The 23,935-nt window shown below is 39.9% G+C and overlaps 1 protein-coding gene across 1 annotated transcript; it reads left to right on the forward strand.

The window, feature by feature from the left end:
* Positions 1-3,135: 3,135 nt before the first annotated feature.
* On the forward strand, positions 3,136-21,242 carry DDX18 (DEAD-box helicase 18). Its single transcript, XM_042440084.1, has 14 exons — positions 3,136-3,306; positions 5,345-5,518; positions 6,271-6,414; positions 8,274-8,409; positions 9,395-9,495; positions 9,607-9,806; positions 9,892-10,006; positions 10,738-10,877; positions 11,780-11,941; positions 13,733-13,885; positions 15,267-15,380; positions 16,951-17,007; positions 17,961-18,138; positions 19,408-21,242. Exons 2-14 carry the CDS (start codon positions 5,395-5,397, stop codon positions 19,551-19,553), a joined length of 1,770 nt encoding a protein of 589 aa, XP_042296018.1. The 5' UTR covers positions 3,136-3,306; positions 5,345-5,394; the 3' UTR covers positions 19,554-21,242.
* Positions 21,243-23,935: the final 2,693 nt, after the last annotated feature.

Raw genomic sequence — 23,935 nt, forward strand, 5'->3', positions numbered from 1 at the left:
CCTTGGTATCCACTGGGGTTTGGGTCCAGGATATCAAAATCTGTGGATGCTCATGTCCTGTTAAATACAATGGCATAATAAAATAGTGTCCCTTAAATAAAATGGGACAATCAAGATTTGCTTTTTGGATTTTATATTTTTTGAAATATTTTCAATACGTGGATGCTTGGATTCGTGGATAAAACATCTGTGGATATAGAGGGCTGACTGTATTTGGACCCAATAATAATAATAATAATAATAATAATAATAATAATAATAATAATAATAATAATAGTATTTTTCCACCCTATTCCCCTCTGCATGAAAACCACCATCCTTTGGCACATGGAAAAAATCCTTAGTCATAACCAGCAATTCATTATACATATTTCTAAGTGTCTGCTGCTGGTTTGTGACAGTAAAAATTTGACAGCATATCTTGTTCCATTTACACCACCTATTGTTACTCCCCCAAAAGTGTATGGAACATGTTTGCTCACAGAGAGGGATGTATTCTTCAGAGAAATAAAAGGACTGCAGTGCTTGTAACTGAAGGGAAAGGGCAGCTGAAAATTTCAGCTGTCTGACAAGTGAAAGGAAACTGTCCAACTAATTTCCCAGGGATTCAGCTAACACTCCTAAATTGACAGGCCAACATATAGCTTGGAAAGCTTTCACTATAAGAACTCTGCCCACTATCAGGGAGGAAGGAAAGCATCAAAAGGAAACATGTTTCACACCGCACAGTTCCAATGCTACAATTCCACTTTAGTGGCAATGGTTCCATCTTATGGAAATCCTGGGATTGGCAGTTTAGGGAGAGGTATTTCGAATTCTCTGCCAAAGAGCTCCTCTGGGGCTTCTGAGCAAACTACAAATCCCAGAATTCCACAGGATTCAGCCATGGCAATTCAAAGGGTACCAAGGTGCTGTAATTGTGCAGTGTGAAATGTCATTGCCAGGCCCATGACTAGTGAGGTTTTGCAGCAGTCTTACTTCAAATAACAGCCTAGCACTTTCTTTGTAAAGTTTACACTAGATGAGCCCAATGTATTCATGTTGTTGCTGTTGCTGTTGCGTGCTTTCAAAACATTTCTGCCTTATGGCAACCCTAAAGAAAACCTATCACAGGGTTTTCCTGGCAAGTTTCTTCAGAGGGGGTTGACCATTGCCATCCTCTGAAGCTGAGAGAGTGTGGCTTTCCCAAGATGAGTTTCCACATGTCTGATCTGGGATTCAAACACTGGTCTCTGTGAACAAAGGCGTTGGGAACTAGCCTTTGTGTATGGAAATGTAGTGCCAAGTCCAGTTTGGCACTGGAACTTCATTTCTATACACAAAGGCTAGTTCCCATGTCTTTGCTCACAATCATCATTAAAACTGGACTTGCCACTTCATAGAATCATAGAGTTGGAAGAGACCGCAAGGGCCATCCAGTCCAACCCCCTGCCATGCAGGAAATCTAAATCAAAGCATCCCCGACAAATGGATATAGAAAGGATTTTGAATTTGAATTGACATTCTGACATATCAGTGTCCTATATAGGTCCATCCCTGGCTTTCCACTCCACCAAATGCATCTGAGGAAGTAGAATGAAGTCTAGGAAAGCTCATGCTGCCAATTTCCTTCTTTCAGTTAGGTGCAAAACACACTGTGGAAATAATCCAGTTTGAGACTACTTTAACTGGCTCAGTGCTATGGAATCCTGGGAACTGTAGATTTGTAAGATTTTCAGGTTTCTTTGTCAGAGATAGCTCTGATATCATGATAAACTACAATTCCCAGGCTTCCCTAGCACTGAGCCATGGCAGTTAAAGCGGTCTCAAACTGGATTATTTCTGCAGTGTGGTTTGGGCCTTAGATTCAAAAGGTGCTACAAGCTCTCTCTACATCTAGTTTCATGTTCAGTTCCCAAAGTGGAAGGAGGTGGCTCACTATGAACAAAAAAAGTAGGCAGCCACAACCCATTAGGAAACAATGGCAGACAAACCAACTTTTTGTAACATTTTTTGTTGTCATCCAAGGTGCATTTTCAAAAAGAAAAGTCAAAAATTCCAGATGGGGGTCTTCCTAAAAGCAGAAAAGATGTGTCTATCATCATCCATTGGGAAGTATCATTGAATGGCTAGAAGACAGGAGACAGCTTCTAGGCACTTTTGTTAAGATTAAGAATAAAGGTAGAAGGACACAAGAGAGCAAAGGCACTGCAGATTCTTCAGGGATTCAAAGAGGCAGGAAAAATGGGGGAGAAAGCTTGCTGGTAGGATTTCTGGGGTTGGAAATGTGGCAAAGAGGGAGGGAAACCAGGAGCTCCCATAGACCCCTCTAGCTCTAGGGGGTATTAGATATAAAGTGGTGCACTGCCAGGTACTCTTCAGTTACTCGATACAGCATTTAAAACGCAACTCACCAACTAACCTACTTCTAGAATCAAATCATCTTCTTAAAAGTCAAAAGTCTCACTGAATTTTTTAAAAATGTCTTCGGGTGCATCTACCTGTAGAAATAATGCAGTTGGACACCACTTTCTGTCTCCTAAACTCATCCTATGGAATCCTAGGATTTGAAGTTGTACAAGATATTTAGCCTTCCCAGACACAGAGATATTGGCCTTCTCGTGTGTGTCTCTTTTTCGGGGAGTTACGAACCTAATGTTTGCTTCTCACTGCAGAAATATCCAGTTTGACACCACTTTAACTGCCATGGCTTATGCTATGGAATTGTGGAATTGTGAGACATTTGGCCTTCTCTGCCAGAGCACTCTGCTGCCACGTTAACTACAAATCCAAGATTCCATAGTATTTAGCTATAGCATCGAGCCATATATCTATATAGATAGATTAGATAAACATACATGTTTTATAGAGAAAACACTCTATACATATAATGCATGTGTGTGTTTGCTCGTTTGTGCATAGACGTAGATATACATATAGATGGTGTGGTGTATCCACACACACACCTACATCCATATAGGGGGGGGGGTCAATGCTAGCAATGTCCCATGCTGTGCTGTGCTGCTGCTGGTGGTGATATTTGGCAGCAGTAGTTCCTCCCGGCCTGCAGGGGTCGCGCGGAGGACCCCACTCTCGGTGGGAGAGCGCGGAGTGCGTGTCAGCTGACGCCGCCATTTCGGGCGTGTCTTGCTCTTTCCCCTTCCTCCCTCCTTCCTGGGGGCACACGTGCTTCGGTGCGGAGAGGGCGTCATGGCGGCCAACACGGGGAGCCTCCCGATGCGGCTGCTGCGGAAGAAGCTCCACAAGCGCAACCTCAAGATCCGGCAGCGGAACCTGGCCCGGCAGCAGGCGGAGGGCGGCCCGCCGGTACTTGGAGGGAGGGAGCCATTGCAATGGGAGGAGGAGGCAGCTTCTGGCTATCGCGGAGTGGGCTTGATTCTGGAATGCAGTTGGATCGCTGGTCCCAAACTGTTTAAGGGATTTTGGACTTCAGCTCCCAGAAGCCTCAGCCATGTTGGCCCCATAGCCTGGGATTATGGGAGATGAAGTCCAAAAAACCTCTTGAAGGACACAGTTTGGGGACCACTGATCTACTTCCTCGGATGCCTTTGGAGTCCCAGGGATCCCTAAACTGTGCTCTTATAAAGGGATTTTGGACCTCTGCTCCCAGAATCCCTGACTGTAGGTCAATGTGGCTGAGGCTCCTGGGAGTTGAAGTCCAGAACACCTGGAGGACAAGATGTTTGGGAGACACTCAGCTGTACTGTAGAAATAACGCAGTTTGACAGCACTGTAAGTGCTGTAGCTTCATCCCATGGAAGCCTGGGATTTACAAGGTCTTTTGCCTTCTCTGCTAAAGAGCACTGGCGCCTCACCAGACTACAAATCCCAGGATTCTGTAGCATGGAGCCATGGCAGTTAAAGTGGTGTCAGATTTACATTGTGTTCCACAGCATAGCTGCTCCCCTTGTCTGCCAGTAGAAAGACAAAATGCCCCCCTCCCCATGTCTCTTGTCACAGAGTCTCATGCTGCATCTGTACTGCAGAAATAATCCAGTTTGACACCACTTTAACAGCCACGGCTTAATGCTATGTAATTATGGAAACTGCAGTTTTGTGAAACATTTATCCTCCTCTGTGAGAGAGATCTGGTGCCACCAGTTCCCAGAATTGTGTCGTATTGGGCCATGGCAGTTAAAATGGTGTCAATCTGGATTATTTCTGCAGTGTGGATGCAGCCCATGATTCATCAGTCCCTGGTATGTATTCATAGTGGTGTCAAATTGCATTACTTCTGCAGTGTAGGTGCATCCTTAGCAACAGGATCCTGAGCACTGACTTGATACCTGTTGGTCAGCCCAAAATAGAGTTCAGTAGACACTTTGAATCAGTTGAATGGTGAGTGAACACATTCCTGCTAAATGCTTTTAATTCAGTGGGTTTATTCACATGTGGAATTGGCAACAGATTTCAAGCCAGTGTGTGCTTATTTCAAATAAAACTAAAAAGTCATCAAGGAAACAGAAACAAAATGCAATTGTTATATAGAAAAGATGACCAGTAATAATATCAATCTAGTTTACGTTGTAAGCAGAACTAGCTTAAAGCGTCAGGAGTTGCTTCAGTTGAAATGCAGCCTGAGGATGATAACATTGGATTGCCTTATGGAGTTGCTGTATAAAGGGCTGGATTCCAGAGGTTAGTGCCATCCAGTTTACCTTGCAGCTACCATGCACTAAAACAATGTAGCATAAACAGTTAATATGCCTCTCGTACACACACACAGTTTTTCACATTCTGTCATCTTATAGAGATAAAGTATGCATGTAGACTATGCATCAAAGCTGTAAAACGAGGCATGTACACAGTAAAATATAAGGCACAGGTAGACAGGTTTTGAGCTCATTGATTTTACTTTATTTTTTAAGGGAACAGTGACATCCAGCGGTCCATGCAGCTGTACCTACAATTAAAGAATGGTGTACTTCTCAGCATGTTCACATCTCTCTGTCTCGTTTTTTTCCTTATTAGAATTGAACTGAACTCTTAGGGGCTGTCCAGTCCGGTGGGAAAGGCTGGCCTGGGGGCAGAGTCAGGATGTGGCATCCACATAACATATGCCCCAATTCTGCCCCAGGACAGCGTGATGCTACGCACCACAGTGGTGTCACAGCGCTCCTGTGGCGCTGCATCTACATGACACACTGCCAAAGGAGTGCAGAAAAGCCACGCGCTGGCGGCTATGGTGCCTTTTCCCAGGGTGCAAAAAGGAGCCGTTTTTTCTGGCTCCCTTTTGCGTTGCAGAAAGCAGAGATCGGGGTTGCTTCGCCTCCAATCAGGCAGTAACAGATCTTCGATTTGTTTTGAACAGAGTTTGAATTATCATTAATGTGTGCCCCATTAGGAGAAGCAGCTGATGACAACTCAGAAGTTCATAATACATCTGATGTGGTGATGGAAGAAGATAAAGCAAAGGTTAATGTAATAGTAGATGCAGAAGAGACTGACTGTACACAGTCTGAATTGAAAAAGAAGAAGAAGAAGAAGAAAAGGAAAATTGTGGATGAGACAGAAAATGGTATAATGTCTTCCATTTTTTTACATTGCTTTGAATTAATAACTTTATTTCTTTGTTCAATCTTTTGTTGTTCTGTCATATTGCTACTACAGTGATATCTTCAGTGTAAAATGCATGCTGAGAAATTTAACTTCCACAAAGAACCAAGAACAAGGAACTAAACCATACTGACATTCCATATGCCAGCTCTATTATAGGATAAAACAAATGGCTTTTGTAAAAACTGAATCAAATTCATGGAGGACAGCCCCATCAGTGGCTAGCCTATCATAACTTAAAATTATTATTTCTAATTTGATAACTAAAAATGAAGCTTACAAGCTGAGTGGAAGCATATCTCTGATACAGATAATAACTAACAACCCAAAATTATGTTATTTTTCCAGGGGTTTCAAGTTGTTCCCTGCAACTAACTGATAACTAAGATTAACATATGATCTGGTTCAGCAACATAAGTCTTACGGCCTATCTGAAATTTACTGCCATCATCCCCTTCCAATTTTCACTCTGCACCTTCTCCTTTCTGTGTTACTCTTGTGTCTTTTTGCAGAGTTGTTTTACTCCATCCATTGTAGTTTATGTTCATGAACCTTTAATAGTTATATGGGACTACGAGTGGTATAAGGAAGGAGTTGCAAATGGGAATTCTTCCCCACTGCCCTTAACTATATCAGTTGTATTGGGAGCTGAGTGTATACTGTGTATATAAATGTATACTGTTGGCTTAAATTTATTTCTTTGTGTGTATGCAGAAACTAAAAAAACCAAATCTGAAGAAGATGGTGCTGAAGTAGAAGAACAGATCTTAAATGGGGAACCCAGAGAGGAAAAGGATGACAATGAGGAAGAAGTGGCTGAGGATGCTGATGGACCTATGTTGCCTCGAGGACTAACAGGCAATCTTTTTTCTACCTCTGTTCTGTTTTTTGCATAGTGGGAATTTGCTCATTGACATATATTTGTTTAGATAGTATAGATGGGCCTCAGTTAACAAAGTAAATGTGTTCCTGGCAATTGTGTCTTTAAGAGAAGATTTGATACCAAAGGCAGAAATAACAAGGAAAGAATAGGAATGGATTCCTATATTACAAAAAAAGAGAGTAGTTTGGTATGTTTCAGCAAACTATATTCAGAACCAACTATATGCACATATGAAATGAAACAACCAGGTTCAGGTAAGCCTTGCATGGGTAAACAAAAACATGTTGAACTGTTTAGAGACCACTTGAAGCCTTTTTCTAAAACACTTCTGGTGGTGATTCTTTTCTTTCACCATTTCTCTTGTTATTTCCATTTTAGTGGCCCAGCTTATAGATCCTTGTTTTTTAACATGCTGGAGATGGCTGGTGAGGCAGGCTTATCTAATATTTCCTTTCCTCTCTGCTTTGGTGTTCATGGAGGCAGCTGTTATTTATCTTTGTTATAGGCAGACATACACAGTTACAGTAGGATCACCTAGAATAGAATCCCACTTTTGCCAAATGCCAAATCATCTCTGAATATATCTTGTCTAGAAAACCCCATAGGGTTCCCATAAGTGAGAAATGACTTGGAGGCAAACAACAACAATTCATTCACTGATTTAGGAGTAGTAGAATATGTGCAACCATAGGTTTGTATAGAAGAAACCTGTAAGTGATAGACTGTGGTTATTAGTTTACTTTAAGGATGAATTGTGTGCTTTTAGATGGTCTCCTTTTCTTACGTATATGGAAGTCACTTGCTTAAACATCTCTTCCTGCAGGGCTTGTTTGATATATCTGTTGATTATTGCAATCTGTAATACATCAAACTGTAATACATCAAACTACAAGTAGTCCAAAACAGGATGGCTAGGGTTTTAACTGGGCTTAGCTGATGCAACCATGTTATGGCAGTACTTTTTATCATTTGCACTGGTAACCAAGTCCAGCTCAAGATGCTGATTTTAAATTGTGGTGTTTCAAGCATCCTAGAGCTAGGTTACTGGAAATAACATCTCTTCCCATATTTGCCCTAAAGTCATTGTCAGAAGCCTGCCAGATGAGGCGAGGTGGGTGGGTAACAGAGTGTTTTCAGTAGTGGTACTATGTCACTTGCCCTCCTCAGAGAGTGATTCACCTAGTACTCGTTGTGTGTGTGTGTGTGTGTGTGTGTGTTTTCCTCCAAGCATTTTTTTCAGCTTTATTTATACTTCCAGATCTTTGCAGTATTTTATCCTTTGCAGATTTTATTTTACAATCTCAGTCTGTTTCTGTACTATTCAGATTATTTAGTTTTGTACACTGCTGAGTTAATGGATGTTTTTAAAATGCAGAGAATAAATGAAAGGTGCTCTCCATGTGTCTAATCCAAAATCAATTGAATTCAGTACTCTCACAACAGTATAGACTGATAAATTCCAGTAACCCACTCAGATGGGTGTATTTATGGAATAGACGCTGGGCAATATGTGTGTGGACAAATTCTGCATACATATGAAAACCTGCTTGAAATTGATTCTTCCTACACGTAAATGCCTAAGTTTTTCAACAGCTGCATATACCTGCCATATCTGAATGTGAGAATATGAATGCTGATCCCAGAGAAAGAAACATGCACTGGGAATAGAATGCTCACAAGAAAGCATTTGGATATACCTAATTTTAAAATAATATTATTATTTGGCATCATGTTTGGCATAAATGTACAAGAACAAGTGTGTTTAGAACACAGCTACTGATTTAAACCAGACTGTTCAGGAAAAGAGATAGAGATTTTTTTCCCCTCTTTACAGGTGCATTTGAAGATACTTCCTTTGCATCTCTTAAGGGTCTTGTCAGTGAAAATACCTTGAAAGGAATAGCAGACATGGGTTTCACACATATGACAGAAATTCAGCATAAAAGTATTAAACCGCTCTTGGATGGCAGGTAAGAAATGCCCTTTCAAATCAGGTGTTCTGTATTTGTTGAGGCTCTCCCATTATTATGTGTATAATATATAAATTATTAGTTGTGCAAGTGGAATATTCGGATGAGCAAGCAAAGATAAATGACTTGATTATTTTGTGTATGAAAATTGGCAAATGAAACACAAGCATCAGTGAAATTAAGACGCAGTAGTTTTCATGTTCACAAGGGAAAGACACAGTGGAACACAGTGGAATAATTTGAATACGTAATCACATATAGTAGGGATGGAGAATGGATGGCACTCGTGATGTTGGATCCCAGTTTCCATAGTCCCTTGTCAGCATAACCAGTATTGAAGAGTGGGGGCAGTTGAATCTCTCCAAGGACAGTTAGATGGATTTTGTTCTTGTTAACTGTCATTGAGTCAACCTCATCTCATGGTGACCCTGTGAAAGAGACGTCTCCAAGCCCCCCTATCATCTACTTCTCTGCAGGCTCAGGCTTATGATCTCCCTGATTGAGTTTTTTCATCTGGCATGTGGTCTTCCCCTCTTTCTTCTGCCTTCTACCTGTCCTAGCATTGTTGTCTTTTCTAATGATCGTGTCTTTTCATGATATGGCCAAAGTATGGCAGCCTCAATTCAGTCATCCTGTCTTCCAGGGAGAGTTCAGGCATGATCTGTTCTAGGATCCATTTGTTTATCTTTTGGGCATCCATGGTATCCTCAGCACACTTCTGCAGCTCCACATTTCAAATGAGTTGATTTTCTTTTTAGGGACTACCAATTCCCTGACATTAATATTTAGGATTGGGTGGCATGGGTTTCTGACTCAGTGATGGATTGTTGCCATCATGTAAAATAAGTGGTGTTAAATTCAAGTAATAAGTTACTTATAGAACTTATGGAAATTTTAATATCAGTTAGACTATTCTTCAATGTTAAATTATTCTGTCTTTTCTAGTTTGCCATATTCTAAATTTAATGTTTAATTCTACCTGCAGAGATATTCTTGCAGCAGCAAAAACTGGCAGTGGCAAAACCCTTGCATTTCTTATTCCAGCAATAGAACTTATTTACAAGTTAAAATTTATGCCTAGAAATGGTAAGATTTTCTTTTTTTCACTGATCACTTAAAAGTCTGGAGATAATTTTGTGGATAATGGTGTCATCCCCATTATGTGAGTTTAATGAGCATCTTTCTTTTTGTTTTTAGGAACGGGGGTTCTTATCCTTTCACCCACTCGGGAGCTTGCCATGCAGACTTACGGTGTTCTAAAGGAACTGATGACTCACCATGTCCATACCTATGGATTGGTGATGGGAGGCAGTAATAGATCAGCTGAGGCACAGAAACTTGCAAATGGCATAAACATCATTGTGGCAACTCCAGGCAGGCTGCTGGACCACATGCAGGTAGAAAGAGTAGTTCCTGAAGAATGCATGATTTATTTTCTTTGCCTTTTAATAGTCACCAACATGGCATTTTACTGTTTTACAGAATACTCCAGGGTTTATGTACAAGAACTTGCAGTGCCTGGTAATTGATGAGGCTGATAGAATTTTAGAAGTTGGGTTTGAGGAAGAAATGAAACAGATCATAAAACTTCTCCCAAGTAAGTCAGACTTTCTAATTTTTTTTTAATACTACTTAGATATAGTACTTAATAATGGAGATGTAATTTGTTCTCAAATACTTCAATGTTTTTTATTCCTGAATTACTATATGATGTACAGTGCGTCCTTGCTTTACGCGGGGGATCCATTCCGGATCTTGCCACATAAGGCGAATTCCGCCTATGCTCGAGCCCCATTGGAAACAATGGGGCTTGTGCACGGCGGCGCGGGCGCGCACCCATTCAATTGAATGGGACGCTCCGCCCCGCACGCGCGCCGCGGCTTGAGCGCATACGCTCAAGTCCGCGTATGGCGTGCCCGCGTATGGCGCAGGCGCACTGTATTTTATTTTGTGCTTTGTACATCTAGCGAGTAAATTCCCTAAATCCAGTACAGTCCTGGTATGGGGGATCTCGTCTACTGCCATCACCGTCCTGTTCAGCAGCAAAAACCTGCTCCAGACAATGTGTGGATTTTAGGGGGCTGCTGGGAGAAAGGACTGGATAATGTTTTCAGTGCGGCTTATTTCCAAATGTTCTTGGAAGTGCAGCCTTAAAAGCATCTTTATTTTGATCTGGATGGGTATTCTGTAATAGATGAAACTAATATTTCGATTCAAAGCTTGCTTTTAATAATTTAGATATTTTTAAAAAATCTGTGTTCATTGATAGAGCCCTGAAATGTCTGTTGCTGTATCCGCTGAGGTTGCTTCTGATGTTTTTCTTCCCAGAACGCAGACAGACAATGTTGTTCTCTGCTACACAAACCCGTAAAGTCGAGGACTTGGCAAAGATATCTCTTAAAAAAGAGCCATTGTATGTTGGAGTTGATGACAATAAAGAAACGGCAACTGTAGAAGGTCTTGAACAGGTAACTTCAGCAATACTAATTATAAAGTATTTACATTGTAGCAGGGTATGTTTTCCTTTTATTCTGTTTTTTTAATAATCATGCTGCTTCTGCTGATTTTTTTTTTCTGTCTTTCTCATTGGACACTAGATGGGTATGCAAGTACAGTTGGTCCTTCACATTCCCAGGGGTTAGGGAAACAAGACCCATGAATGTGGAAAATCTGTGAATAAGGTGAGCCCCTCCCAGCTCCCCTCCCATGACTGGGACAGCTTTCTCGGGCATGGGAGGGGCCAGGAAAGAGCTCACAAATAACAAAATTTGCAAATGTCAAGTTTGCGAATGTAGAGGGACTACTGTATATTTTATTACTAGTTTGAAACAGTTCTCTAATTTAGACTTTAACTTTTCAGATTTAATAACATTTCTTTTCATATGTCCGTGCATCAGCTGCAGTAACATAGTTGCTGCCAAAAATGGCTTTGATGTAGCAGGAATTCCACATAGTACATGAATTTAAGAGGTATTTTAAAAGGCACATACAGTTTTTAATGAAATACTTACTCAGACAAATTATATTGTACTATGGCACTTGTTCATTAGTAAATCCCGATGAATTTAATAGGATTGCTGAGTAAACATGTGCAAGATGGAAGTGAAAGAAATTCTGGTTTGTTTGTTTTTTACATACTCTTGTTGTAGATTTTAAAGATTTATTGTAGATCATTTTTGTATTGGATGAGATTTCATCTGCACACTTTACATGTTTGGAAGAATAGTGCTTCCCACGTAGGTTGACATTCATCTATTAAAAGCTGAATCTTTTGTGAGATTTAGTTAAAATGTGAGTTTATGTGATTCAATTTGAATTTGCGGAAATTACAAACAGGCTGTATGTTAGAAAAACTTTGTGGTTTCTTTAGGGTTATGTAGTGTGCCCTTCAGAAAAGAGATTCCTTCTGCTATTCACTTTTCTCAAGAAGAATCGGAAGAAGAAGCTGATGGTATTCTTCTCTTCGTGTATGTCTGTGAAGTACCACTATGAACTGCTTAACTATATTGATCTCCCAGTTCTGGCCATTCATGTGAGTATGTGAAATCAGTCATTTGCTTGAAAACTGGTGACATTTATCCATATATTTGGTTTGCTTGATCTGCTCTGCGTGATTTTATATGTATAAGGCCATCCAGACTCTGGTGATGATCTTTAACTTGCCATTTATTTTAAAAACCCTCCTTTTCGCTAATTTAGAGTCAAAGTCTTTATTCTGCCTCTCAAAACATTTTCACTGGTAGAAGGGGAAGGTTATCTTTGATTCCCTCCCCCACTACATTTCCCAGGACTACTACTCCCAAAGGTTCTCTTTCTTTTCCTATCCAAAGCAAATTTTGGGAAGACACAACAAGCAGCAGTGAAAGGAGGATTAGCCAGTGGAAAATTGCTGCTGGATCAAAAGCCTCTCACTGACAGAAAGAACGTTCTTGTCCATTGGATGTTTTGCTCAGTTTAGTCCACTAAATTATAATTACATATTGAACCATGATCCTGTTCTGCAAGTTATTTTACCAGTTGTATTTTTGGCCAAAGAAGGGCCATTGTTGACTAATAACTGATCTCTGTCTTATTAGAATTCTAAGCTAGTGTTAATTTCACTGTATAGCCCTTCTTTTTATGAGAAGTTTCTCTAAGTGTGGAGTGAGACCCACTCCTTCTTTTTTGCATCTACAGCTGTTGTTTTCAGCTGACACTCAGGTTTGAGTAATGGATGCTGCTTTGAAGTTATTGTAAATTACACGTGGCCTTTATGAAGGCTGGGGTGCCTAGCAGAATGTCAGCATCTCAGCAAGATTTCAGCAATGGAGTCATAAATTAAACTTTAAATGCCATCAAGAGGGACCTTTCTCTTAAGACTGTCTTTAAAACGCTTATCTGAAAAACAGGGCTCTGTCAGCAAGGTTGAAGTTGTTTGTTATAATAGTGTTTGCTGTCAGTTAACCATTTTAAGCGGCTCTAGACTGTTGTACTGACTTTTTCCCTCCCAATTGTTCATGATGTAGAAGAAGTGAAGCATCGTTGTTTCTGCATATGTTAATATACAAACTAGAAAATAAATGTCAACTCATAGAAAATAAATGTTGACTCATTCTGTGAACGTTTTATGGCCAAAGCCATTGTAATGGATATTTCAATTATCACTTTTATATAGAGCTTTCCAAATGATATTGGCCACATTCTGCCATTTATACCTGGCTTGTAAGACCTGGAATAATCTTAAAGAAACCTCCCACTGTAATTAGAAGCTTGATACAGAATCCTGTCAGTTTAACAGCTGCTTCACAGCAGAGGTTTTCTAGAACTTATGAATGAGTTCACTGCATGTGTCATCTCTGCTTTTACCTGACCGTTAACAGGTCCGAGTTTAATTTTTGCAGGTATCTTGTTGAATATATTTAGTAGAATGAGTTTATGCATGAGGGATATTGTAGAGGGAGATAATTCATAATTAGTGTCATCTGGGCTATTGCCATTTGGATTTCTTCCTCAAAGCATTGATTATTACCAGTCTTTTTCCAGGCTACCCATTTCTTTTGTTATGTCATGGCAAATGATAATTTCAAATACATTAAAGTGCTAACATTATTTTACTTGTCCAGTAATGGTAGTGGTGGTGCTGCTGCTGTTGACTGTTATTTACACCTTAAGTGGTAGTCATGACCTTGTCAGAAATAATAGTTATGTCAGCAGGTAACTCTTGTTGCAAGTAATTTTAAAGTTTGCTTGACGTTTACATATAAGACTGCATTGTATTTGAAGTCAGTTTAGTGAACCCTGCAGGCATTTGTAAATGTCATCTTGAAATGTTTTTATCTTCCAGGGCAAGCAGAAGCAAACCAAACGCACAACCACATTTTTCCAGTTCTGCAATGCAGATTCTGGCATACTCTTGTGCACAGATGTAGCTGCCCGAGGGCTAGACATACCTGAGGTTGACTGGATTGTTCAGTATGACCCACCAGATGATCCAAAGGTAGTGCAATTTCCAGAATGTGGCTTCAAGGATAGATGGAATTAAATGTTGAAATACTCAAGCATTGTTAGACTTGGATTGCTAACAGACACAGTTCCTGCAAAACAGAATTTCATGGTTTAACATAAATATTGTATTTATTACATTTATATCCTGCCTTCCTTTCTCAGAGGTCAAGATGCTGTTATCCTTTTTCATCTGCCAGGCCCAAATGCAGACCAGCCTCAACTGGGTAGCTTCTGAAAATTTGTTGTATCATACACACTCAGATAGGTCCCTTCAAAGCTTAACACATTTTTATACAATACAGCGGGCCCCTGGTATCCACTGGAGCTTGGTTTTAGGACCACCATCCTCATCTTCATGGATACCAAAATCCATGAATGCCCAAGTCCCATTATATACAATGGGATAGTAAAATGGTGTCCCATATATAAAATTGTATAGTCAAGATTTGCTTTTTGTTTCTGTTTTAATATTTTCAAGCTGTGAATAGTTGAGTCTATGGATGCAAAATCCATGGATATAGAGGATATATACAATTATTGTAATAAATGCTTCTATTAAGAATCATGTGGTTTTTCTGGTTGTTATGGATTACTATAAAGACATATAATATGTGCAACATTCTAAAGCCTTAAAAAGAGTAAATGGAAGTTAAATCCTTTAAATAATAGAAAGCATAAAGGAAGTTCCATAATCATGGATTTACATGTTTCTCATTTGCTCATCAAGTAACCCGTGTCGACATAGTAAACAGAAATATCATAGCTATTCCCTCTCACTTTTCATACATCTGGCGTTAGTATTGTAGTTGAGCTTAGCTATGCCTGAAAGGTAGCTAAAGAGTAGCCCTCTGGGGTTGCTATTTAAAAGAAAAGAGAAGGTTAGCAGATGTTATCTCCTTCTGGAACATAGTAGCAGAGGAAGACTAGCAAAAGAAGGACTCGGTGATCTCAGGGAATCAGGGCTTCAGCAGCTTCTTATACAGCATTGAACTTGGTCTGGTTCATGCTGTACTGGCTGCTGCCAATCATGGCCCCTTCTCTTTTTCTTCTTTTTTTGAACCATTCCAACAGGTGGAACTTGAAAAATGCAGATTAAAGGAGAATCTATCAGTTGTAGTCCAAACACATAACTTTTCCAAGCTTTGCTAACAGAGCATATTTTTCTTAGGCCTCTTTGCTTTTTGTTCCCTGTTTTTGGTTTGCTCTTAATATTGAACTGGTTGAAAGATAAATCCGCAAATAGAAGGCTTCAACTATCTTTAATTCTTACACCTAAACTTTCTTATTTTGCTTTTACTGTATGCATACTGAATTCAATAGCAGTTTCTTCATTCTCACATTATTTTTTCTTATCTCTTCTTTTTTTAAAAAAGGAATACATTCATCGTGTTGGTCGAACTGCCCGAGGTATAAATGGAAGAGGACATGCTCTGCTTATTTTACGGCCAGAGGAACTGGGTTTCCTGCGTTACCTAAAGCAAGCCAGGGTATGTTGGTATGCATTACTAATGCAAAGTTGCTTCTAGTAAAATGATTAATTGTATACTTAAATATTCACACTTTTCAAATTACATAACGAGTATTTATCAGCTTAGTGTAAGAGCCAGTATGGTATAGTTTTTTGAGCAATGGGCTCTGACTTGAAACAGGGATTCGAATTTCCGCTTGGCCATGGAAACCCGTTGGGTGATGTTGGGCAAGTCACACTCTCTCAGCCTCAGAGAAGGACAAAAATAAATCCCTTCTGAACAGATCTTTCCAAGAAAACCCTGTGATATGTTTGCTGTAGGGTTGCCATATGTTGGTAATGACTTGAAGGCATACAACAGCAGAAAGCTTAGTACAAGTGCAGAGGAACTGGCATAAGAAAATGCATACTGTATATACTCAACTATAAGTTGATCTCATATATAAGTAAAGGCCAAGTTTTGGGGGCAGAGTTATGAATTTTGGTATGACCTGTGGATAAGTCGAGGGTAGAACTTTAAGGTTCCTCAGGTCCATTCCCAGGCAGGAAGGGAAAGTGTGGAGGAAGGTGTGTTTGTGGTTGGATCAGCTCTTGCTCCTATAGAAATAAAATAAAATAGAAATAAAAATTGTCCTGCACTCTCTCTGCTTCCAGTAGCCCATTACCAGGCACTGAGGGAAAGTGGGGAGGAAGATGTGTGTGTGTTCGCCACTGAATGAGCTGCCATCATTGGCATTACCACACTGGCCCGTATATATAAGTTGACCCAGGATTTTGGGGCATAAATTTCTTGATTTATAGATGAGTATATACAGTAATTAGACTAAGTATATGGTTTCTGTTACTTGAATATGAAACATGAAGGAATTTGGTAGAAAAAATTAAGTGCAAGTTGCTTTGGGGAGCAATGCTGGTCCTAATCGATCTCAATCCCTTCATATTTCCACTGTTAGCAGAAAAGAAAGCTTTACCTTCTGCAGGTTAGCAGTCCCTGTGATCCCAGAAAGAGCAATAAGCTGTCTGTAAGAAGTGCTGCTTTCTTTGTTTTTCACAGAATGGTGAGGGACTGTAATGGTATACTAACCCGTTACGGATGCTAACTAGTACTGCGTACATCAGGGATAGACTGGGACCCATTTATAACAGCTTATTTTCCAATCCTAAAATGACTTGTATAACATATTTGGCTAAGAATTAATCAGAGTAATTGTCCCACAATGCGCATAAAATGTGAAATGTTACAAGAGCACCTCAGTAATTGCAAAGCAGCTTATATTGTGTTTCTAAAGTTATTGTGGCTCCCTGAAACATTCCCTTGTAGGATTCACAGTCCAGATTGTAATGCTGTCATTAGAACACTGTTCTGTATGTTCTGAATTAACTACTGTGAATGAACAGAGCTCAGAGGGTGCAGAGAGAATGATTGCACTCCAGATACTTAGGTGATGCTGGGCACTGGTGGGGTAAGCCTCATTATGTTCTTGATAGCTTGTTGCTTTCATTTTGGTACCCAAGAACTGATATTTAAGTAGACTGCTGTTCGGTAACTTCTTCATGTGACATGATGTTTTTCTGAATGATTCTTTTAGGTTCCATTAAATGAATTTGAATTTTCCTGGTCCAAAATTTCTGATATCCAGTCTCAGGTAAAAATAGCATAAAGTCTACTTGCATAAATATTCTTAATCTTTATTTTCTGTGTATGTCCAAAGCACTGTCATCGTTAACATTAAGAACAGTTTATAACATCAACATGGTGTAAACTATTATGCTAAGCACCATAAATTTGAGGCTTCTCTGGGATGGGAGGGTGAAACTTCACTTGAATGCCCTTTAATTCAGATGTATTCAAATAGTTATTGTAATCAGTTTTTAAAACTGCCTGACTACTGCTGATTTTTCATTCTGACAAAAAAACAAAAAAAAAACAAACAAGCTTCATTTATATATCACTTCATACCGCCTAAGCAGTGTCTAAGCGGTTTACAACTGCCCTTTACAACTTGCCCTTTATCGTGCATCAGGATAACAATAATTAATAATAATTTGTTTTATTTATATACCGCTATTCCAAAGATCATAGCGGTGAACAGCAAGTAAGCTAATTAGCAAGTAAGCTAATTTGCCCCCAACAGTCTGGGTACTCATTTTAGAGACCTCGGAAGGATTCAAGCCTGAGTCGAGCTTGGACCCTTTTGCTGGTCTTGAACTCGCAACCTTGTGGTTTTGAGTGAATGGCTGCAGTACAGGCATTTAACCACTGCGCCACCAGGGCTTGAACTTTGTATAATTATGATGTACTGTGGCAGGGGAGGATGTTGGAGTGCAGTTCCCATCAGCAGTTGCCAGCCTAGCTAGTAATGAAGGATGGTGGGAATTGCAGGGCATTATCATTGAGTCAACCCATTTAAAATTATTTTCACAAGAAAAATGTGTCTGTTTTGTTAATTTTTTAAAAAATAGTTTGGTATGTTTATATGCTGTTCTACTCTGTTCCATTTGGCAAATGTCAGTGTTGAGTACTAGCAAAACCTTCAGTTCACTCATTGATTAAATGACATGGTATATTACTGATGTTTCTTGCCATTTTACTTTTCAGCTGGAAAAATTGATAGAGAAAAACTACTTCCTTCACAAATCTGCTCAAGAAGCATACAAAGCCTATATAAGAGCTTATGATTCCCATTCTCTGAAGGAAATCTACAATGTAAACAACTTGGATCTGCTGAAGGTTGCTCTGTCTTTTGGCTTTAAGGTTCCGCCATTTGTGGATCTTAGTATCCTTTTACTGCAACTCCCCACAAAAACCAAGATATGTTTTCTTCCCCTGTATGTTATTAATAGTGAGCTGGGCAAACATTAGTTTGTGTCTGTATTTTTCTAAATTAGAAACTAGAGCTGGAAGTTTAGAACTTATTCCTGTATGTTTTTTTAGATTATGAAATACATGGACTGGAGACATCCATGTGCTCATTCATATCACAAAGACCGTGTTATATTTTGACATTACAGTACAATTTATTCACCAGTATTGATTTGACAGGAACCAATCAGTACATTCAGCATAGCATGATGTTAGGTAAGAGCAAATTTCCTAGAGCAAATATTTACGGCCCATTGTATTTGTTCTGTTTTATCTTGAACCAGAAATGCTTTGTCTGCATTCTAGTATCTAATCTGAGCATGTGTTTAATGCATGTGCTCAGTTTTGGAAGTGTACCTTTTTCAATTACAAGATTAAAATAATGCTAGTGGACTAAATTAGGTTTGTCTTGGGCGGGTTACAGACCGCCCGTTTGGGGCGGGCTGCACCCGCCCCTTTCCCCGGTGTATCGGGGCCTCAGTTGTTAGACCGGCAGCCGCTGAGGCCCCGATCTGCCGCTTTCCGAGCTGCGGGGAAGCGGCAAAAGGCCGCTTCTCCGCAGCCTGGAAAGGGGTGTCCTTGGAGCTTCAAGCCCCAAGGACACCCCGCGGTGGCGGGGAGGAGGAAAAAGGGGCCGTTTGGCCCCTTTCTCCTTTGGTCTGCTGGGTGCAGCCGTGTGAAGGCTGCGCCCAGCGGACCAAACCAGGAAGGAGCTCCGAAACGGAGCTCCTTCCTGCTCCGTACTAAGGGCACACTAAGCGCCCTGGCGCGGAGCGAGGACGTCACATCCGCGCTGCCTCGTATAGAGGTGGCGCGGTCGTGATGTATCAATGGCGGTGGCCGTGTGGAACGGCCGCTGCCATTTTGTGCGCGACGAGCGCACACTAGGGTTAGGGGGTGCGGAAGCACTGCCCCTTCTTAACCCTAGTACGCACTCGTCACGTACTTTAAGGCCTGTCTGTAACGGGCCTTCGGAAGCCAAGTAGAGAAAACGCAGACCATTTACAGTCAGATTCACATTTTCTTCTGCCTCGCTGCAACTATATGTTTATTCTAAAAAAATAATAATAATGACCATACTATGAGCTCCTCCCTCCCTCCCTCCCTTTCTTTCTGAACTTTATCCAGACTTTTAACCTAAACTTCAATTTTACAAAGCTGTATTCCTTAATAGATTTTTCAGATATAAACAGCAGCCATGGAAGGCGACTGCAAAAGAGAGGTGGTGGTGGAGGATTTGGTTATCAGAAGTCAAAGAATGTTCAGAAATCCAAAATCTTCAAGCACATTAACAAGAAAAAATCGGATAACAGACAATTTTCCCGTTGAAATGCTTATTTGGTGTTCGCTGAAATGGCTTTTGAGATCAAATTTGAATATAATTATTATTCAATACTGCCCAGCAATGTGTGTTCAGTATAAAATTTATCTATGGTGTTTGAGGATTAGGCTTTAAAACAAACATAAGTATACACTTTGGTCCTAATCTCTTGTCAGAGAAAATAGAAGATGTGTTCTTGGTCTGAAATCACTGTGCAGTCTCCTCAGTCCCTCTGTGTAATGCAGGGCAGTCTTGAGGCAAGACTGACTCGATATCTTCCAGGAACATCAAGAATGGACTGATTCAGAAGTCTACTTTCACAGTCTGTTGTGTAATTTATATTTTAAATAATGAGTTTTCTTCCAAGAACTGGCTACCAGGCTTATATGGAAATTGGAACATATGGATATAGTAGGCAATATGTTGTTTTTATAAGATATAGTGAATACATATTATAAAAATGATCTTTTTATTTTCTTACAAAACAAAGGTAGATTTTTGTAATGCAACACCAGGATGTTCAGAAGCTCCAGAGCAAATTGACTGGCCACTGGAACCATGCTTAGAAACTCCACTTATTTTTCATTGGGGGAAGAGGTGGACTTGCTTGCCTTACCAATTGACTTTTTCCCTCCAAAGCTTCAAAACATTCCTTTTTTTTCATTTTGAAGAATAACAGCTGTTTGAAGAGATGAGATAATATATATCTATATATGAAGAGACAGTTTGAAAATTCTAGATAAGGTGTATTCATTTTAAATTGAATTAAGAACTCAAAAAATGCTTGTGTCCGCCTTGTCTGCCACTAACTTTTGGGATGTTGGTTCTTGTTACTCTTAGGCTTAGACTCTGCTGCAGATGGAGTTGCACAGTTTTGCACATCTGTTTTCTGGATCTTATGTAATCATTGTAGCAGTAGCACCACACACTGGAGTTCAGGATAACTTGTGAATCCCAGTGGTCAGTTTTCAGTACTCATGAAATTGATTCCATGAGCCAAGGAAGCCTTTTAGCTGGTATTTGAGCAGGATCTCTTCTGATGCTGCATGATAAACTGTTTTTGAATGGCAGAATGGTACAGGATGGTATGTAATCCCCAAACAAATGAAGCATCACTGTTTGCCCAAACAGGTCTCTAGCTACCACTCAATAATTTAATTACTTTTTCCTAATCCTCCAGATGTCTTATACTTCAACTTACTACATTCCCAAAAGCCATGCTAGTTGGGGATGATGAGAGTTATAGATCATCACCTCTTGATGGCCCCAGTTTGGGAAAGGCTAAAATAAATAAGTAATATAAACTCCAATGGGCATTGGTTCTCAAACTGGTAGCATTATGGGAACCTTTAAAAAGACTATAAAAATGAACTGGTAGCCTTAGGTTTCTTGTGCACTTTTCCTGTTATCAATCTTATGAGTATTTAATAGACTTCAGCCATCACACACTCGAGGCTTGTCTCATAAAGATGACTGATGATTTGGGGCACTAATACTGTATTTCTTGAGGAATTGCCTCCCATTCAAGAGAACCTTGACAAGGAAATTGAACTTTGTAACCCAGTTAAAGAGAAGTGATCAAAATGTTCATGTGGGAAAATTTGAAGAGGAATCCAGCTGTAGACAGATGAAAGAAATTGAAGTTACCTTGCTGCAGTTTCTAACAATAACTGAATAAATACATGAAGTATAATGTAGCTATGTCTGTGAAGATTGTTACAGTGGCTGTGCTGTTTTGCACAGGCACCAAACAAATGCTAGTGAAATCATTCTAGATAAAACTGTAACTAGAAGATTTATTAACCACACTGCCAGCATTTCATAAATTACATAATGTTAGACCTTTTGCCTGTCTTTATAACAGTAATTTGCGGGGGGGGGGGGGGGGGGCTAAGACAAACTAGAATTGCTATGAGATAACACATATTTTTTTCCAAAGAAGCACAGTTGGCATGTTGAATTTTTTAAAGAGTATACTTCAAGTGAAGTAGTAAGGTTTTGGCACAGACTAATTATAAGTTGTGCAGTTTTAACTATAGTCATCCCTCCATATTGACAGATTCAAGGATCCATGGCTTGTAAATATTCAAAAAATACATTCCAAAAAAACAAACCTTGATTTTGCCATTGTACATAAGGGACACCATTTAGCTATGCCATTGTATTTAATGGGACTTGAGCATCTATTGGAGGTCCTGGAACCAAACTCCAGTGGATACCAAGGGCCCACTGTAAAAACAAAATCCAGTGTTGCATTAAGTTTTTTGGTTGCCTTGTAGCATTTCCTCCTGCTGTGTGCCTGTCCACAGCCTTTGTATGGCTTCAAATCTCCACCTTCTAGATGAGATATAGGGCTGTTGTCCAGAACATTTATCGTACATGTGCCCACTTTTACACTCTGCTTTTTAAACTTAAAATCAATTTTATTGTTACAGGTGGAATTATGACTAATTCAGCTTTGAAATATGAGCTTGTTTCAGGTCATGGCCCTTCCCCCATTTATCACAGCCTCCCTCCTCTGGTGGGCTCACACAGTTTAAGCATAGTTCTTAAATGGCTTTGTAGTGATGAGAGAGTGCCAGGCTGAGACTGGAGAGGCACAGGGTTGATCTCACACACACACACTCCACTGTAAAACTCATTTGGGCAGTCTTTAGAGTGTTGTGAGCATAAAAATGGGGCAGAACTAGGTATGCTGCCATGAGCTCTGTGAAGGGGAGAGGATATAAATGCAGTAAATAAAAAATCCCAAAGATCATCTCCTTTATGGCCCATCCCTTCATTCTCTCTCTTTTGATTACAGTGGGATTTTTTTTACCATAACATGCACCTGAAATTTGACAAGGAATCAGCTGCTGTTCAAGAAAATTTAGCACTAAAACGTGTCTTCCAAAATCAGTCCATAATGCTGTGTGCCTGTTTGATGAAAGGCTGTTGCACAAGGATGAGGCTTTTTCCAAATGCATCTTGGGGGATTTCCAGCCCTGTAACAAGCCTCAGTGACAGTATCAATGCATCTGAACTGAATTGCACTTTTGTTCTTAACTCCATTTAAGTACCAGCAAATGGATGTTATCAGAAAACTTTGGGTTACAAAGCTAGAGGTTTTCCCCCTGAATTAAATTTAATTATTTCAGTGTTTTTATAAATTTGATACTGGGCTAATTGCCTCAGTTACCACAAGCAGGTCTTGCTGAATAGTTGTTTCTCAATGCAAACTAGCATGAATGATCATCTATCCTTGTGATTAGTTACAGTACCAGGAAGGTTACCACTTCCTCTGTTTTCTGATCAGGTGGGAATGTGTGGTAAATACCCCCTCTCCACATCAGTGGGAGCTGCAGGAAATAAGTTATAAGGAATGTTTTTATATACCATCAGGGAAATTACCCACTTGCTAATTGATTGCATGCATTAAGTGAAACAGTGCCTGGCCATCAGTTCTGTATTAAGGATCAGAATGGGTTTCAGTTTTCTAGTGCTCTTGAAGGCATTTCCAGTTGGTTAGCCTCAGGTGTTCATAACTGGAAGAGAAATTTATGTGGTCTATAAAATAATTGCTCACTAACTTGTTTCCAAAGCATACATACAGATGCAATCAGCTGGCCATGTGCATGTATAAAGTACCACTCAAGAAGCTCAGTGAAGCATTAACGTTATGGAGAAAACAGGTGCTGCAAATTCAGAATTCTGAAAAGAAGTTCTAAGTTGAATAATTCTCCCCAAATTTTCCTCCTGCTTATTTGTAGTAAAAGCTAAGGCTGATTCTACATGAAGTCCCTTTTCTGTTTAGCCAAAAATAGATACTGCTTAATCAAATGTACATGTTCAGAAGTGTGGAGTAGTCTGAATCAATTACTTATAGTTACACTATCTCAAAACTTGTGATCATGTACTCATGTGATGAACAGGTTGCTCACCTGTAACTGTTTCTTCGAGTGGTCATCTGCGAATTCACACAAATGGGTTTATTCTGCACCTGCGCAGCAATCCTCAGAAACTTCTAGAATCTCTAGGCAGAAAGCAATGTATCTTTCTGCAACTTTTTGGCGGTAGCTCCGCCCACCCGTATATAAGGCCCCTGGTGGCCCGCTCTTTCTCAGTTCCGAATGAGCCGCTAAACAGCGCGGCAACAAGCGTTGTCAAATGAGCAGACACTGAGGGGATGGATGGCGGGTTTGTGTGAATTCGCAGATGACCACTCGAAGAAACACAGTTACAGGTGAGCAACCTGTTCTTCTTCTTCGTGGTCTCTGCGAATCACACAAATGGGTTTAGACTAGCGAACTATAGTCAGAGGAGGAGGGAGTGTCAAAAACCAATAATCACATAATAAAGTATGTAAACCAAACAACTGTGTTATTTATTAACAGTGTAACAGGTCTATTGA

Source organism: Sceloporus undulatus, chromosome 1, assembly GCF_019175285.1.
Source record: "Sceloporus undulatus isolate JIND9_A2432 ecotype Alabama chromosome 1, SceUnd_v1.1, whole genome shotgun sequence".
Taxonomy (NCBI): domain Eukaryota; kingdom Metazoa; phylum Chordata; class Lepidosauria; order Squamata; family Phrynosomatidae; genus Sceloporus; species Sceloporus undulatus.